Raw genomic sequence first — 17531 nt, 5'->3', positions numbered from 1 at the left:
CATGAATTATAAATTTAAAATCAATCCTTTTGGTTTTATTCTTCATGAAGCCCCAAAGGTCAGGACATATAATTAAGTTCCTACTGTACTCATTTGAATCAGATTTTCTGCAAGACTAATATGAGAGAGTGAGTCTCAAGTCTCCAAACTGGTGAGTCTATCAGAATACCCATCATCCTTATCCTAAAGCAGCTTTGTTCTTCAATTCCTCACATATGCAACAGTTCTTGTTAAATATATGAAGGACTTAGTAAGATTTTTCAGTTCAATTTCTTCATTTAATAGAGGAAATTGTGTGCTTTATTTACTGTGCTCCTGCCACCTGACCTTTCTGTTTCTTTAATTCCCATTTCAAAGGTTATATACTTTCGGCTCTTTCAGCCTTTGGTGCTTTCCTTAAGATCCCTGTGAGAATAAATATAATTCAGGTTTCCTTGCAAATGTGAAAATTTGAAAAATTCATCCTCTCTAAAATATCTCCTTCTCCCATCTCTTTTTAATCACTTTACCGTGTTGTTGTTGTTTCAGTCAGGGTCTCCCTGTATTACTAAGTTGCCCAGGCTGATGGAATTCCTGGACTCACATAGTCCTTTGCCTCAGCCTCTTCATTAGCTGGGACTACATACTACTGTGCCCAGCTCCCTTTACCATGTTTTGTTTTCCTCAGAGCACTTACTTGAAATTGTTATTGTTTTACATGTTCTTGTCTGTATCCCACCCTGAAATGCAAGGTCCATGATGCTAAATGTTATCTTTGTGTTTTGCATGTGGTACCTACTTAAAAAAATAGTTTGTAAATGAATGTAGAAAGAAATGAATGAGAGAATATTGCTCTTGGGATTTTCATTAGTGGGCATTTATGGACGTGCATGAGAACAAGAATGTCAGTAAAACTCTTATTATTAGAAACAAGGTTTAAAATACCTTTGGGGTAGGAATGATAGTAGAGTGAAACGGACATTATTAGCTCATGTACATATATGACTGCATGACCAATGTGATCTTACAATATGTATAACCAGAAAAAAAAGGAGATTACACTCCATTTATGTATGATCTATCAAAATGTATAAATGCATTGTCATGTACAACAAATTAGAACACATAAAAAATTTTTTAAATGCCTTGTATTCCTGCAATGAGCAAATTTATACCATTGTGCTGTGGTTAACTTAGAAGTGAATAATGTTACCGTAAGTTCTATTGTAGGAAGTTTTATTAGGGAAGAAGGGAAATTTGTGCATGCACACATGTTTATTTCAAAAATTCTTTTTTCTTGTGTTTTTCTTTTTCTCCTGTACACAAAATGAAAAGAAAATATTAGTGACAAAGAAAAAGTAATGTGCAGTTGGTAATAAGACTACTTGAGTTTGATCTAGTCTGGAAATAGTGATGATGCAAGACCAGTGACAAGTGCTATCATGAGAATTTGAGTGGATGCTAGGAGTGTCTCAGAGATGTATTGAAAAAATTATCTTGCTACAAGAACAACTTTGGTTACAAAATAAGAAGTTTATAAGTACTTAAACAGATAGAGTAATAGGCACAAATAAGAACAATGCTGATTAGAAAATTCACTTTTTTAGATAGGACAGAATATGGTTTAAGGATGCAGGGGAATAAAACCATAAACAGTGGTTTGTATTAGTTTTTTGTTGCTGTGACCAAAGTATATGATAAGAATAATTTATAGGAGGAAAAGTTTATTTTGGGCTTATGGTTTCAGAGGTTTAGTTTCAGAGGTTAGGATCAGGTTTATCTCCTGATCCATTACTCTGGGTCTTAGATGAGGCAGAACATCATGGAGGAAGAGAAAGAGAAGCAGAGAGAGAGTGTGACCATGAGGAGCCAGGGACAAAATATATAATCCTCAAGGCATGCCACCAGTGGCCCACTTCCTCCAGCTATACCGCATCTACCTACAGTTACCCCCAGTAGTCCATTCAGATTATTAATCCATCAAGTGGATAAGATTTCAGCTGTCATAAACTAATGACTTTACCTATTGCCTTACCAGAGGGGTTTTGGGGGGACATCTCACATCCAAATCATAACATGGTTTTTACATACTAAAAAAAAAGGATGGGAATGCTGTGAAATTTGCTTTGAGTATAGGACACAGCTGTAAAAGCTTCTAAGGAGTTAGAAGAGAAAAATTATAGGACGTTTGGATTAGAACTAAGAAAATATGAAAAGAGGACTGGCAGGATATGGGCTACATAATCTATAGTATCTATCTATAAGTGTTTCCTTTTTCCTTTTATTTTTCAACTTCATTTTCTCTTCCAAACAATGCTTATAAGGACTTCCTTTGTATATGCATGTTTTACTCAACTTTTTTGCTGCTGTGACAAAAAGATCTGACCAGAACAGTTTTAAAGGAGAAAAAATTTGAGGGCTCACAGTTTCAGAGGTCTTAGTCCATAGAAGAGCAGCTCCATTCCTCAGGGCCCAATGCAGAACATCATGTTGGAAGAGTGTGGCAGAGGGAAGCAGCTCACATGGTGATCAGAAAGGAGAGAGAGAGAGAGAGAGGTCTCCACTTGTCAGATAATTATATCCCCCAAGCCACACCCCAATTCCCACCTCCTCCAGCCACACCCAACCACTTCAATTTCCACTCAGTTAATCCCTATAGGGCATTAACTCATTGATTGGATTAAGATTCTTATAATGCAGTCATTTCTCTTTTGAACCCTCTTGCACTGTCTTACATGTGAGCTTTTGGGGGACCTCACATCCAAGCCATAGCCTACTTTCAAGATCAGAGATGGTATAAATTTTTTGTTCTTTCTATAGTCAATGGTAATAAAAGAAAATTTAGATTCGTAAAATATGTGCAAGATTCGGCTAACATAAAGGACTGGCTTATTGTTTCTGTTATTTTCAGAGATAGCTATTATGGGTTAAGTAAGTAAGGCTATCTGCTTCTCCTTTGTCAGGTTCAAGATTTACAATAAGTCAACAGCAATTGTATCTGTAGTGGGGAGGCACAGGGGTTCTTTTTTAAACTTTATTCTAGTCATGTCAAAAGAAAAGTCAAATCTTTTGAGAAAGCATGTGTGTAAGGAAATCCCACAAAACCACGCCAGACACAGGAAATCACATAAGGAATTTATTAAGCAAACAGAGTGTCTCCCTGCAGGGTAAGAGAGGAAAAGAGAAAGGAAGGAGAAAGGGCGCTGTGCTAGAGAGGGTGGAAAGCAAGGAGGAGGAAAAGCAAATGAGAAAAAATGGCGGTGAAGCTATCTTTACGAATCCCGCTGGGCTAACGGGACCAATAACAGAGAAGGATACTTGCAAGCTGACTGATAAACCAATAGCTAGCTAGGATGTTCAGAGACTGACAGTAGTTGGGAGGTGGGGAAATGGCTGCATGGGAAAGGGTGGGGAGAGCAGCTTTATACATTGCAATGTGTACTGAGCTTCTCTTTGAAGAACTTAACGTTTTCTTCTGTCCAGTTTTCTTCTTTATCCTCTAGAAGTAAAAAGAGGAAAAGAGTGAACCTTGTTTTAAGGTTCATAAAATTAAAGCAGTTCATTATCTGTCTCTAAGTGTTTCCTTTTTACCTTTTATTATTTTAACTTCTAAAAGGCTTTTCTCAGAAAAGCAATCGTTTCTTGTCTTTTGGAGGAATTGGGAATTACATCTTTAAACCTCTTGTTTTATATTTCTATTTTTGAAGCCTTTAGAAATTTAAACCCAAATCTGTAACCTCTCATCCTTGACCTTTATTTCCAAAGGTCATTTCAATTATAATTTTCCAAATTGGGCCTGTTTCATTGTGTCATATTTTTATTTTTTTCTGTCATTCTAAGTAGTTAAGTATTGAGACTATTTCAGATATGATAAACTGATAATTTTCTTTTTAACAAACTAACAGACTTTTAATGTTTATTTTTAGAATAAAAGTAGTCAAGTTTTTCCTTTCCTGCTATATGATATACAGACATTTAAAGTATATTATCAGTTTGGTTTTTAAGTCTGCTGTTATGTTTATATCTTCATATTTTTGTTATATTTAAATAATAGTAACATGTTGCTTTTGTTTTCTTGGTTAAAGAAAATATTTCTGATATAGTATGTGAGAAACTTTGTAAGTAATACGGTTTTTGTACTTTAAAATACATTTTTCTTTTTCATGAATTTTTTCTATTTTTTATGACAGAGCCACATGCAGGTTTTAGAATAGCTTTCAACATGTTTGACACTGATGGCAATGAGATGGTGGATAAAAAGGAGTTTTTAGTGGTATGTATATTATGTGCTGCATTTTATCAATAATTAAATATTGCTTATTTATATGTTTATGCTTTTGCATTGTCAAAGTACTACTTTAGAGGAATGAAAAATGTATGCTTCAACTTTAATAAATAATTATATACTCACATTTTCAATAATATTTACATTATAACAATTTATATTGTGTCCATAGTATAAAGATGATTAAAATTGTGTATATACTAGTTGGAAGTTTGGAATATATTGGATATTTTCTATTGGGTATATAACAAGCAATCCTGAGATTATATTTGCCCAGGTTACTGTTCGTTCTCCATTATATCAACCACCTAGTCACAAATATTTGCCATAAGCATTTTTTCTTCCTTCTCAATACAGGGACTTGATAGTTTCCCTTTTTCCTTATCTCTTGCACTCACTGGTGCCTTATATTGCAGTCTTGCATCCACTTCCCTATTCTCTTCCATTGTCTTTGAATAAGGACTGACAGCTCTTAGGTAGATCTTTCTCACCTCAGTTCAACCTTAGTGCTGGTCTGATAGTGTCTTTAGCTGCTCATTTATCTTCCCACTTCCTCTTCCAGAATTTTTCTCTTTTTACCTATGTATCCTGCATCTTTTTCTATGGTAAGATTCCTATGTTTTTGCTCTAAAATGAAGATTATTTTCTTCCTTAAAGTAGTAAGGTCTACCCTTAACATTTATGTTTAATTCTGTCTTCACCTACATAAAAACAAAGGGGAAAAAAAGCCGCACATAGTCATTTTATTTTCTGGGGATTTTTCCCTTTGTAACACAACCATTAAAAATCTTTCAGAAAACCTCTAAAGAGCTTCAGATTTACTTCAGAGACTAGAACACAAATTAAACCATTCTTTTCTCTGGTAGGAGAGAGAATAAATAAAAATCCTCATCAAAAGTTCATTAGTAGCCATTCAAAGGGAAACAAGCAGACTAATTACTGCGATTTATCAAAAAGCTTAAACTAACATACACATAGCCCTTGCCTAGGTGTAGTCCCTGAACCAGCCATTGGAACTTTAACCCTCATTCTAGTGCTTTACAGAATGGTCAAAAGGTGGGAGTTCTGAGTTTCATTGCAATAGATGGAGATATGCTAAAAGAGACAAGTTTATTTTAATGTAATTTTGTTATAATAGTACATAACTGTATTTAGGAAACTTTCAGAATGAACCATTTATCTAAGAAATTTTGACTAAGCATTCTATGTCAACACTGCTAAATTCCACTCCACTGACATAAAGATTAACTTGGAGAACTCATTCCCTTGAAGTTGCTTTATATAAAGGGCTTTTGGAATGCTGTCTGTTTATGGAGATGGGAGGTAAAAGCATTCATGACGATCTTCTATTTGTTTCTACTCTACATTCTTGTTTCACGGTTTTTGTTTTGTTGTGCTGGGGATTGAACCCAGGGCCTTGTGCATGTTAGACAAGCACTCAACCACTGAGCCACATCCCTAGTCCTCTACTCTACACTCTTACAAAAACCTTTCCTTACTTTAAACCTGCGGTCTGGTCTTTTCAGTTGCTGTACTACTGCCTTATACATGATAATTCGCCCATTTGCAAAGAGCTTCTAAAAGCATGAGGTGGAATTGGTCTAAGTTATTTGTGTAAGTCTAAAGTCTTAGGAGGTAGCATGTTTTATTTGACTTTCAACTGTTGTGTAAAATGAAATAAAAAGTTGAAGTAGTTGTCCAAATATTCATGGTTGATGAAACTATTTTCTTTGTTTTGAAAATATACTTAGCATAGTGTGATAGGTAGGTGTCTCAAAACACTTGTTGGATATTTGACTCTTGATAAATTTCCTTTCAGCTTCAAGAGATATTCAGGAAAAAAAATGAAAAGAGAGAAACTAAAGGAGATGAAGAAAAGCGTGCAATGCTGGTAAGAAATACTTTATAATAGTTTCAGGTGGATTTTCCAGGTGAGAATTACTTTATTCATGTTGAGAAACAGTAATTAAAGTTAGAACTTTGGAGCTGTTCCCTTCTTGAAAACTTTCTAAAATTGTATGTAGAAAAATTCTTTCAATATTTATATGCATCAATATCAATATTTATGTTAAATATTGATATTAAATATCTGTACCCATAGTCACATTCATTAAATCATTTTCATTCATATTATTGTTATCTGTGAAATTTGAAGGGTATATCATACAGTAGATTAATACAGATCATTATGCATGTAAAAATTTAAAGGTGAATTGCAAAGATTTAATTATGATATGAGTAAACTGGTAATATAACAATATGAATGTTGAAGCAAATATAACGTAGTAATGTGGGGTTTTTACATTCTTAGAAATACATATTATAGATTCTTTTTCTGAAATGTGTAATATTTTTGTCTTACTCTGAAGTTAGAATTTAGCAGCATTTCTTTTCATCTTACTACCAGTTTTTTGTTGTTGTTGTTGTTTGTCTCAATTATTTCAGCCTAACAACAGATCAGTTCATGTAATAAAAATAACAAATGAGTTCAGAGACATTACTGCAGGCACTACAGTAGGTGCTTTGCCCGTATTTACTCATTTAATCTACCCAGCAATTCTCTTATTGTCCACAAGGTATAGATGAGAAAACTGATAATTGGAAAATATCATCTCCAAAGTTTTATAGCTATTAAATAGGAAAGCCAAGATTTGAGCCCAAGTATGGCCAGCTCTAAAATCTACACTTTTATCCACTGTACTGTATTTCTTCAGATGCTACTTAGATGCCAGAAATACAGACATGTAAATGATAATTGTTTCATTTGCAAATTAGTACCCCTATAATTCGTTTATAGGAATTAAAATAATTAACTATTTATATTATTCTTATGGTTATGTATATTAGTTTTTATTTAAACATTAATTATTGATAGCAGTTGGGTACCATATTCAATCCCAGTATATTAATGAATTATATAATTTTATCTAGTTTAATAAATTCAGTTTGTGATAAAATTATAAATGCACTGTGACAAAACCTATAGAAGACTGCCTTAAACCAAAGAGCTTGGTGCAGAGGGGCATGCCCGTAATTCCAGCAGCCCAGGAGGCTGTGGCAGGAGGATTGTCAATTTGAGACTGGTCTCAGCAATTTAGCAAAGCCCTGGCTCAAAATTAAAAAAAAAAAAAACAAAAAAAAAAATTTAAAAGGCTGAGAATGTAGCTCAAAAAAAAAAAAAAAAAAAAACAAAACTGGTTCTGCTTATAATGTTAGTGATCTCTAGTACTGGAAGGAAAAAAAAAAAAAAAAAAAAACAAAACTGGTTCTGCTTATAATGTTAGTGAAGTATTAAAGGGGTATTAGGAAAAAGAAAGAGAAAGAGAGAAAGAGAAAAGAAGGAAGGAAGGAGTATTAGGTAGTTCACTACTTAATTTAGATCTCACAGTTTCCAAATTGTAACTAATAAATCGATGTTAATAGCCCTGTAAATGCTATCATTTAAAGTAATAGCAAAGACAACTAGAAAATTTAATATATTCTTAAATTTTATTCCTATACATAATACATTAAAAGAATAAAGTTATTCTAATTTTGATAGATTACCTCTAACTGTAATTCACTGAATATAATTTTATTGTTAAATAAAATCATTTAAGGAGATTGAATTATGTTAATGAATTTGATATTCCTTAGTAACAAATAGCATTTTAATGGATAGAAATGTACTTGTTTTATTTATTTGTTTATTTATTCCACTTCCAGAGAAGATTTATGGATCTTCCAATAAAACTACAATATGATTCTAATCATTAACATTTACTTACTAAAACACATGCATCAAGTAGCAGACAGTACACACTGGGAAAATATACAGTATAAGCACAAAACTTTTCTCTTTGAGCTTCATTGTAGCCAAGGTAAAAAAATTTAATATTGATATAATGCAAATATTTCATACTAATGACACAGTAAAATCTCATTACTTGAAATTATGAAATCTAAATTACAATAATATATCCTAAGCTGTGATGTTTTATATGCATATAGATCAATACAGCATTCCCTAACAAATATGTGGGTAAAGACACTTAGTTTTAAAGAACAGATAAAAATAACTTTCAAGTAATACTTAACTTGTTTATATGTAAAGGAATGCTTACTAAAGTCATTGATCTCTACAGGTGCCTCAAAGGTTTTTATCTTATATGATTTGAATAATGCTCCTAAAGTCTCATTTATATAACTTAACTATCAGAACTATTTTTTTAATATAGGAATAATTTTTAGTACTGCTTTCTTTTATTTGGTACTGAGCATTGAACTCAGGAGCACTCGACCACTGAACCACATCCCAGCTCTATTTCATATCTTTTTATTTAGAGACAGGGTCTCACTGAGTTGCTTAGCACCTTGCTAAGCAGTGGCTTTGAAGTCTTGATCCTCCTGTCTCAGCCTACCAAGCCAGGGCATTATAGACATGCACCTCTGTACCCAGCTTAGTTCTGCTTTTGACTGACAGTACTGTTCAGCAGTACAGCTCATTACTATATTTAATAATAATGATAATTAATTTTAAATACTGTCAATCACATTTTAAATAATGCAAATCTAAACTAATAAGCTTTATTTTTACTGTTTTAAGTATAGAGGATTATCTAGAACACAAAGTGGTGCTGTCAAGATGCTATTTAAATGACAGTATGATTCTACACATTCTTAAAACATTAAAACATTAATTTCAAAGCAACTAAAATTCAGCTCATTTTGAAAATACAGGGTTACATTAAAGAGGCAGTATGGCATAGGCTTAGGAGCCAGATTTTGGGTGTTTGGATATTAACTGCCACTTGTTATCAGTGTGCTCTTGAATAATGTCCTTAACATTTCTGTGCCTCAGTTTTTTCATTTGTACAAAAGGGATAACAAGAGTAATGACTACATCTGATTTTTATGGGGATTTAGTGAACTAAAATACATAACCATTTAACAGTATGCAAAATATAGTAGACACTCAAAAAAGTTAGCTAATTGTAAAACTTAATAGAACTGCATTGCTACTTTATACTAAATATTAACATACCCAAATCAAAATTAAATTGAAATTAAATTTTTAAATATTTGCATATAAAAAATTAGCTATACTTGAGAAGGAGTTAAATGAACATAACATTTTATAGACTACTTACATGCTAAGCTCTGTGCTATGTTCATAATAAATGTTACTCCCATTTTGTCCTCATTACAGTTCTCCCGGGTAAGTATTGTACCTGTTTTATGGATGAGAAAACAGTCTAAGAGAGGTTATTTAGCTTGTATAATGTCATAGCATTGATAATAGCAGAACAGAATTCCAGTGCAGATCTCAGACCATTTCTACTATCATGATGCTTTATCTAGAGTTTCCCTCAGTTGCTGAAACCTGTCTAAATACAACTGCATACTTAAAAGAAGCATGTCTTACTCAAAGCAGTAGTGCTATCAGGTTACAATGTGCGTGGTTGAAATGAGCACAGATTCACTTAATGTTCAATTATATGAGATTTTTAAAACTTTGCTACTCATCTTTAACTTATCCTACTTGTATTGTGTGTGTGCTCTATATAGAATGTAGCATAATGATTTGCCCTTCCTAATTGATTATTTTGTCGTCTTTTTCTTTTTTTCTTTTGCTGTACTTGGGTTCATTCTGAAATGTGACTCTTCATTTGGCCCTTTGTGCTCTATGTCAGCGTCTTCAACTTTATGGATACCATTCTCCTACTAATAGTGTATGTACAATACTTTAAATGTTCTTTATGTATATAGCCCTCATCTCTTGATGATGTTATTTCTTTATATAAAGCTGTATCTACTATTTAGAATGTTTGGGAATTTATTGAATACGATAAGGTTCAGTTGAGCCAAAACTTTACATTTCCTTCCTAGACTTATAAGAAGACTAAAAAAGACACAGTGATTGTATGACTTTATGGTCTTTATATTAAAATAAAGGAAAGGTGAGTGAACAATAACCACTAACAACTCTAGTAGAATTATTGAAATGTTATATTTTTCAGTAATATTTGAAGAGGTGTGCACAAACAGTAGATAAGATAAACTGTGCTCCTGAACAGCAAGGGTAGTTTAAGATGGAGATCTATCCATCTGGTATATAATTTTTGATCAGTTCTAATAAAGAAGCATATTAATGGACATTTTAGTTTTCAGTAGATCTCACAAATTTTTTTCTGAAACCCTTATTACTTGCCTATTTTCTCTGGGTCTGTATGCACAAAAATCTGGTATAAGATGATACTTGATTTATTTAATATATCAGTGTATCATGTTATTTTTCAAAGAAGATTATAATTTTCAGACTTACCTTATAAAAGTTGGACATTCTTATCAGTGAACTTCCAAATGTACTTCTTATACTGAACTTCCTTCTTTCTCTTCTTTTGAGAAAGTCAGAGCTTGTTGGTTAGCCCAGCTAGTAATTAACCTACTAAGAATAGGCCATGGCCCTTTTTTAATGTGAACATGGACAATAGTTTATTTTCTCCAAGGATCATTCAGCCATTTAAAAGAATTCCTCAAACTATAGCAATTCTACTTCAGAAGCCCTTGAATTCAGGTGATTAGCTCATTAATTTTCTGAGTGTTGTAGCAATAGTGTAGAATTCTAAAAGTAAGTATATTGTCCCTTAGTCAAAATTGCAAACTATGAAAACTATTATTTTAGATTTGAACATGTGCTAGAAGCAACATCAACATAAAATAAACCCAAGATATTTTGCCTAGTCACTAGGAATTGACCTAGAATGATTAGGGAACAAACTAAGTCTATGGGACTGATATAACTAATTGTTTTAATCCTTGTAAAATACTATAAAAAATTTTCTACAAAATTCACTGTTGTTTTCCATTGAATATAGTCTATCATTTTCTTAAATTTTTAAAGAATTTCTGAAATCATTTCAAAATTTTATAAAGAACATATAAAATAAAAATCTTACAGATTATAGTACAATCTGCATCATGAAACATAATGCTTATAATTTTATGATTTATTTCTAATTTATCATTATATGAGCTTTTGTTTTTCCTTTAACATCATAAATAGTTTTAATATAGGATGATTATCTAGTTTTTAAAAACATCACAGAGTAATTGTTAAAAGGAAATAGATCCTAATATAACTCTAGTTTAAACTACACATACAAATTGTAGTCATCTAGACATTAAGAGAATAATACTGAGAAGTAGACTTAAACTGCATTTTTCACTTACATTATGCTTTCTTATTTAATAGGAAAGTATATTTATGATCTTATGTTTTAATGGGTAACATTTTTCTTTTCATTATTTTACAGATATAATGAAATATATAATACATATGTTAAAGTGATATAACTGGATATCATTTTTATTCAGAGTCTTAAGTGAGTTACATGATTTTTCAACACCCTTGGAAGTTAAGTTGGTTTTATAAAGTTTGTCCTATAATAGAAAAATACTTTTGTTGCTATTGGGTGTTGAACCTGGGAGTGCTGTACTACTAAGCCACATCCCCAGTCCTTTTTATTTTGAGACAGAACTTGCTAAATTGCTGAGGGTTTGCTCAAAAAAATATATATATATATATTATTTTCAAAAACTGCAAAGAAAGAAAGAAAATCCATTTAAAATTTTTAAAAATTCTAATAGCCTGAAAAAGTATATAAAGCATTACTGAAGTATTGTACAAATATGTTAGTATAATATGTATGTTGGTTATAAATTAATCAACAATTTTCTGCTGGTTTCCAGAGTTGTAGATTAATGTAAATGATTAGGTATTTAATTTGAATGTAGATCATGAAACTGAATATAACCTAAAAGATTTATAATAACTAGTTTCTACCTATGGGAAGAAGTTCCTTTAGGAAAGTCGGTGGCCTGTAGAAGAGATTTTTTGATTCCTGTATTAGCCTGGTTCCAAGATTTAATCCCTCTTACAGTTTGATTTTGCCTTTCTTCAAATTATTTTCCACTTCAGTGAAAGAATGAATATATTCCTTTGTGTCCATGAAGATAGTTGTTACCTTATACACCCTTTTCTGTTCCAAATAACCCTGCTTTTTTTCATATTTTTCATATAGTCAGCTCTCTTTTATTTTCCCACACTAATGAAAAGAAGTATAAAAATTCAAAAGAATAAATAATGTTGAAGTCAAGTTATGTTTGACTTTGGCTTGCTTTATATTATGATTTTTTAAGAGATTATTCTTAATTACCCTAATCCCATTGTCATCAGAAAGCACCAGTTTTTATCAGTTATTTAACATGTTGTGAGATGTGTTTTGGGCACTAAAATCATGTCAATATTCATAAGTAATCTTTATTTTAAAAGAAATATATTCTCAGTTTGGGGTATAGGACTGTAATATATATACATATTGCCCTGCATGTTAATTATGTGTTTTAAATCTTTGTTATTATTGATATTTTTATCTGCTTGATCTGTCAATTAGTATATTAGATTACATATTATAATGATAGATTTATTAAATTCTACTTATAAGTTTTAATTTTTGTTTTGCATATTTTAAAGCATTGTTATCACCTATATAAGAATATGGGAAAAAAAGTATGGATATTTATATCTTCTTAGTGAATTGAATCTTTTATTATGTATGATACTAGTTTTCTTGAAGTGCTTTTTGCCTTAAAATATACTTTAGTTATTAGAGTAAATACACTACTTTTGTTTTAATATTTTTATTATTTTCTATCTTTTATGGTTTTTCCTTTTTTTCCCTGTAGTGATAATGAAGCTTTCCCTGATTTTTAAAATATATGTTAGGTTCAGAAAATTATTACAAATAAAATGTAAATATAAAATAAAATGGTAATTATATAAGTCTAGCCATCATATAGATCAAGAAATAAAATACTGCTCTATTCAAATAAATTCCTTCATAAGTGATTGAGGAATCACAATCCCTTGCTGTCTTCTACAATAGTGACTTTTATGTAGATCTTTGCTTTGCTTTGCTACTTATGCATCTGAAGCAACATTAGTTTAGTTTTACCCATTTTGTGCTTCTTATAAATGTAATCATATGTATGAAATTTTTGTCTTCTTTGACTCACTAACATGATTGTCTTGCCAGTGTCATCTGCATTATTGTATGTAGTCCTAATTCATTCTCTTGTATTGGTGTAGGCAGTGATTCTTAAACGATTTTTTTCTTGTGATGCCATTACATTGTTGTAAATCATCAAGGATCCCAAAGGGATTTTGTGTTTTATATCCATATTTACCATATTAGAAATTAAAATTAAAGGCTGGGGTTGTGGCTCACTGCTAGAGCACTTGCCTGATACATGTGAGGCACTGGGTTCAAGCCTCAGCATCACATAAAATATATACATATATAAAATAAAGTTAAAATTTTTCTTTAAAAAAAAAAAATTAAAATTGAGAGCCAAGTCAGTCAGCACATACCTGTAATTCTAGACTCCAGAGGCTAAGGTAGGAGGATCACAGGTTCAGGTCCAACTTGGGCAACTTAGTGATACCCTGTCTCAAAATAAATAAAAAGGGGGTTGGGGAAATAGCTCAGTCAGGAGAGTGCTTGCCTTGCAATCACAAGGCCCTGGGTTTGATCCCCAGCACCACAAAAAATAAGTAAATAAATAAAAAGGGCTGGGGCTGTATCTCAGTGGTAATGTGCCCCTGGCTTTAATCTCCAGTACTGCAGAAAGCAGTTAAACTTGAGGATTTAAAAAATATTAATCCATTTTCAAATAACTATAAAAAATCTCATTATATGTTAACATAAGCTTTTTTTTTTTTTTTTTTTTTTAATTGTACTGGGTATCTGACCCAGGACTGCTCTTCCCCTGAGCTAAATTCCAGTCCTTTTTCTTTTCAATTTTTATGTAGAGACGGGATCTTGCTAAGTTGCCCAAGATGGCCCCGAACTTGTGATCCTCCTGCCTCAGCCTCTCAAGTCACTGGGACTACAGGTATACACCACTGTGCTGAGCAACATAAGGGTTTTTTATGAAAAATAACTTCTCACGAATATAGTGAGGAGAGTGGTATTGTTTTATATTCTTTGCAAATCTCTCTAGTAGTAGGCTTAATAGAAGACAGATGGTTTCTCATAGCCATTTTTACATTTATTCTGTTACAATGTTATTTGGCAACAAATATTGTCAGTTGTTTACTTCCAAGTGACATGCTCACTAGATTCATTTTTAAAAAAAGTCTGCCAAATACTGGGGTTTAAATAACCATAATTTGTCTATCATTTATTCCTTCAAATAAGAATGATGATTCATGAAAAGAGAGGCTAGTTCGCCTTGCAACACAAACCATCATACAAATGTCCTTGCTTCAGAAAATCTTAGTACTTCAGTGTGCAGCAGAAGTGCTTTATGCATTCTTCCTGTTTCATCAAACCAAATATTAAAAAGATGTATATTCAACCATTAAGCTCTAATAAAAAAATGTGTCTTCAAAGTTTAAGCAAAGTATATTCTTAAACAGAATTTCTTTCTTTCTTCCTTCCTTTCTTTCTTCCTTTTTTCAACTCCAAGTGGGTGGCACTGAAGAATATAATGACTGGTCTTTAGTAACACTGCCTCATTTGCACTAAGGCCCCAGTTTTTTATTCACCATTACTTTTACATCATTGGTACAAATGTCAATGCAATACCAAAGGCAAATCATGTTTTTAAGATGCTTGGTCTAGCCTTTTTGGTTATTCTCAATGAGAAAGCTGTTGCTAATTACTGGGCTATCATTAATGGAAGTCTAGTAGACCAGTTCTACCTCTCTCTTAGATGAGTCCTTTTTAACAGTATATATCATGAATTATTCTGGTTTCCTTTTATCCTGGTTGACAATCTGTGCTTTTTAATTGAAGAATTTACTTATTTATATTACTGGTTACTTGCCGTCTGTTTTAGTCACCTTTTTTGCCACTGTCATCAAAAGCCCTGGAAGAGTAATTTTAGAAGAGGAAAAGTTTATTTGGGGCTAGGGTTTTAGAGGTCTCAGTCCATAGATGACCAGCTCTATTGCTCTGGAACTGAGGTGAAGCAGAACATCATGATGGAATTGTGTAGTGAAGGAAAGCAGCTTAGGACATGGCACCAGGAAACACAGAAAGCTCCCTTCAACAAGGAAAAAATATATTAGCCAAAGTGATGCCCTCAATGACCTGCCACCTCCAGCCACACTCTACCAGCCTACTGTTGCCACCCAATTCATTAATCCAGTTTATCCATTCAACTGAATTAATGCACTGCTGAGGTTGAGGCTCTTGTAACCCAATCATTGCACCTCTCAACTTTCTTACATTAGCTCACACATGAGCTTTTGGGGATACCTCATATCTAAACTATAACAGGCTAGGCACAGTGGCACATACCTGTAATCCCAGCCCCTTGGGAAGCTGAGGCAAGAGGATCGCAAGTTTGAGGTCCGATTCAGCATTGTAGCAAGGCCCTAAGCAACTTAATGAGACCCTATCTCAAAATAAAAAATAAAAAAGAGCTAGGGGTGTGACTCAGTGGTTCAGTGCCCCTGGATTCAATCCTCAGTACCGCCCCCAAAATAAAAAAAAAAAAATAAAACCATAATATGATCATAGTTTCTAAAATAGTGGTTTTTAAAAAAATTTCTGCCTTCTGTTGAATCAGCTGAAGTTTATTTTTTCTTTACTCAAGAGGACATTCACTGTTACTATTTTTTGTGGTATTCTTGAAATTTTAATAAGTATGCTTAAATAATAAAATCCTAGATTAGGCAGTATCATTATTTTCTTCCTCCAAAATAGGACATTAAATTGCTTTAATAGCTTTTATTCTCACCTAGCATGGATACTTAGAATTGTTGTACAGTGTGATTTTTTTTTTCCTAATACCACAATTTAAACTTAAAAAATATGTGCCATCAGAGTGGATTTTGGATTACCTAAGTATTTGCTGTTCTCTTTTTTTTTTTTCCCCCCCCAGTACCAGGAATTGAACCTAGGACCTGCTTAACGACTTGAGCCACATAATCAGCCCCTTTTATTTTTTTATTTTGCAACAGGATCTTGCTAAGTTATTTAGGACTTTGTTAAATTGGTGAGGCTGGCTTTGAACTTGTGATCCTCCTGCCTCAGCCTCCTGAGCTGCTGGGATGACAGGCATAGGCCACTGCACCTAGCATGTTTGCCATTCTTTCCTCACTAGTTCCTTCTTTAATCTTAACCCTTCCTAAATCTCTTAACTGTATATCTACAAAATATATCCTCAAATAAGAGTCTTCTGGTGAATTAAAAAATAAAAACAGGCTGTGGGTGTAGTGTGGTGGTAGAGCATATGCCTAACATGCACAAGGTCCTGGTTTTGATCCCCAGCAGCACCAAAAAATTAATAAATAAAAATTAAATAAACCTTTCTGAAAATATCCTTATTTTGACCTCGTTTTTGAAAGATAATTATCCTAAATATATTATTCTAAGTTGACATTTATTTATTCTCAGCAAAAGATGATATCATTTCATTGTCTTCTGGCTTCTATTATTGAAATTGAAAGGTCAACCCTGAATCTAATTATTTTCCTTTTGTAAGTAATCTGTTTTCTTTTTGACGGCTTTTAAATCTTCTTTGCCTTTGTTTTTCTAGTTTTATTATAGTGTATCTCTCTGATTTGTTTCTATATGTGATTTTTTTTAAACTTTTGAAAATTTAAGAATTGTTTTCATCCATTGATTTTTTTTGGTTTATTCATTTATTTATGTTTCTAATAAGGATTGAATAGTCATTACTTCTAGGCTGCAGAATGAGAAATTAAAATATAACAATGAATAAGACCAGTCCTTGTCCTTAAGAGGTCCCTTAATAGTAAGAATTTCATATACTCATTCAAGCCACATATGTTAGTCAACTTCTTGTTACTGTGACCAAAATATCTGAAGAGAACAATTTAGAAGAGGAAAATTTTATTTTACACTCAGAGTATTGGAGGTTCAGTCCATGGTCAGCCAATGCCATAACTCAGCCTGAAGTAAGGCAGAACATCATGGTAGAAGGTTGTGGAGGGGAAAAGCTGTTCAGCTTATAGTAACCAGGAAGGAGGGAGGGAGGGAAAAGAGAGAGTAAGAGAGACTGGGTAGGGGTGAAAGAGAGAGAAAGAGAGAGAGAGGGAGGGAGGGAGGGAGAGAGAGAGAGAGAGAGAGAGAGAGAGAGAGAGAGAGAGAGAGAGAGAGAGAGAGAGAGAGAGAGAATGAGAATATGAAAATGTGAGAATTCATGCCCGGAGATAGGGACAAGATATAATCCCCAAAGGCATGCTCCCAGT

At 32.7% G+C, this 17531-nt stretch overlaps 1 protein-coding gene across 6 annotated transcripts in view; it reads left to right on the top strand.

The window, feature by feature from the left end:
- MICU3 (mitochondrial calcium uptake family member 3) overlaps nucleotides 1-17531 on the top strand; it is a 104806-nt gene that overhangs the window by 58477 nt on the left and 28798 nt on the right. For 4 of the 6 annotated variants that reach the window (XM_079142745.1, XM_079142744.1, XM_079142748.1 and 1 more), the window contains exons 6-8: nucleotides 4170-4252; nucleotides 6084-6155; nucleotides 9937-9975. In XM_079142745.1, coding sequence (XP_078998871.1) covers nucleotides 4170-4252; nucleotides 6084-6155; nucleotides 9937-9975 — 194 coding nt within the window. The remainder of the gene's footprint in view (nucleotides 1-4169; nucleotides 4253-6083; nucleotides 6156-9936; nucleotides 9976-17531) is intronic. The other 2 variants (XM_079142747.1, XM_079142749.1) reach the window with 1 other exon arrangement.

The sequence above is a fragment of the Sciurus vulgaris genome (genome assembly GCF_902686455.1).
Source record: "Sciurus vulgaris genome assembly, chromosome: 5".
Lineage (NCBI taxonomy): Eukaryota > Metazoa > Chordata > Mammalia > Rodentia > Sciuridae > Sciurus > Sciurus vulgaris.
Note: the sequence above shows the minus strand (reverse complement) of the source record. Positions and strands in the feature narration are given on the sequence as shown.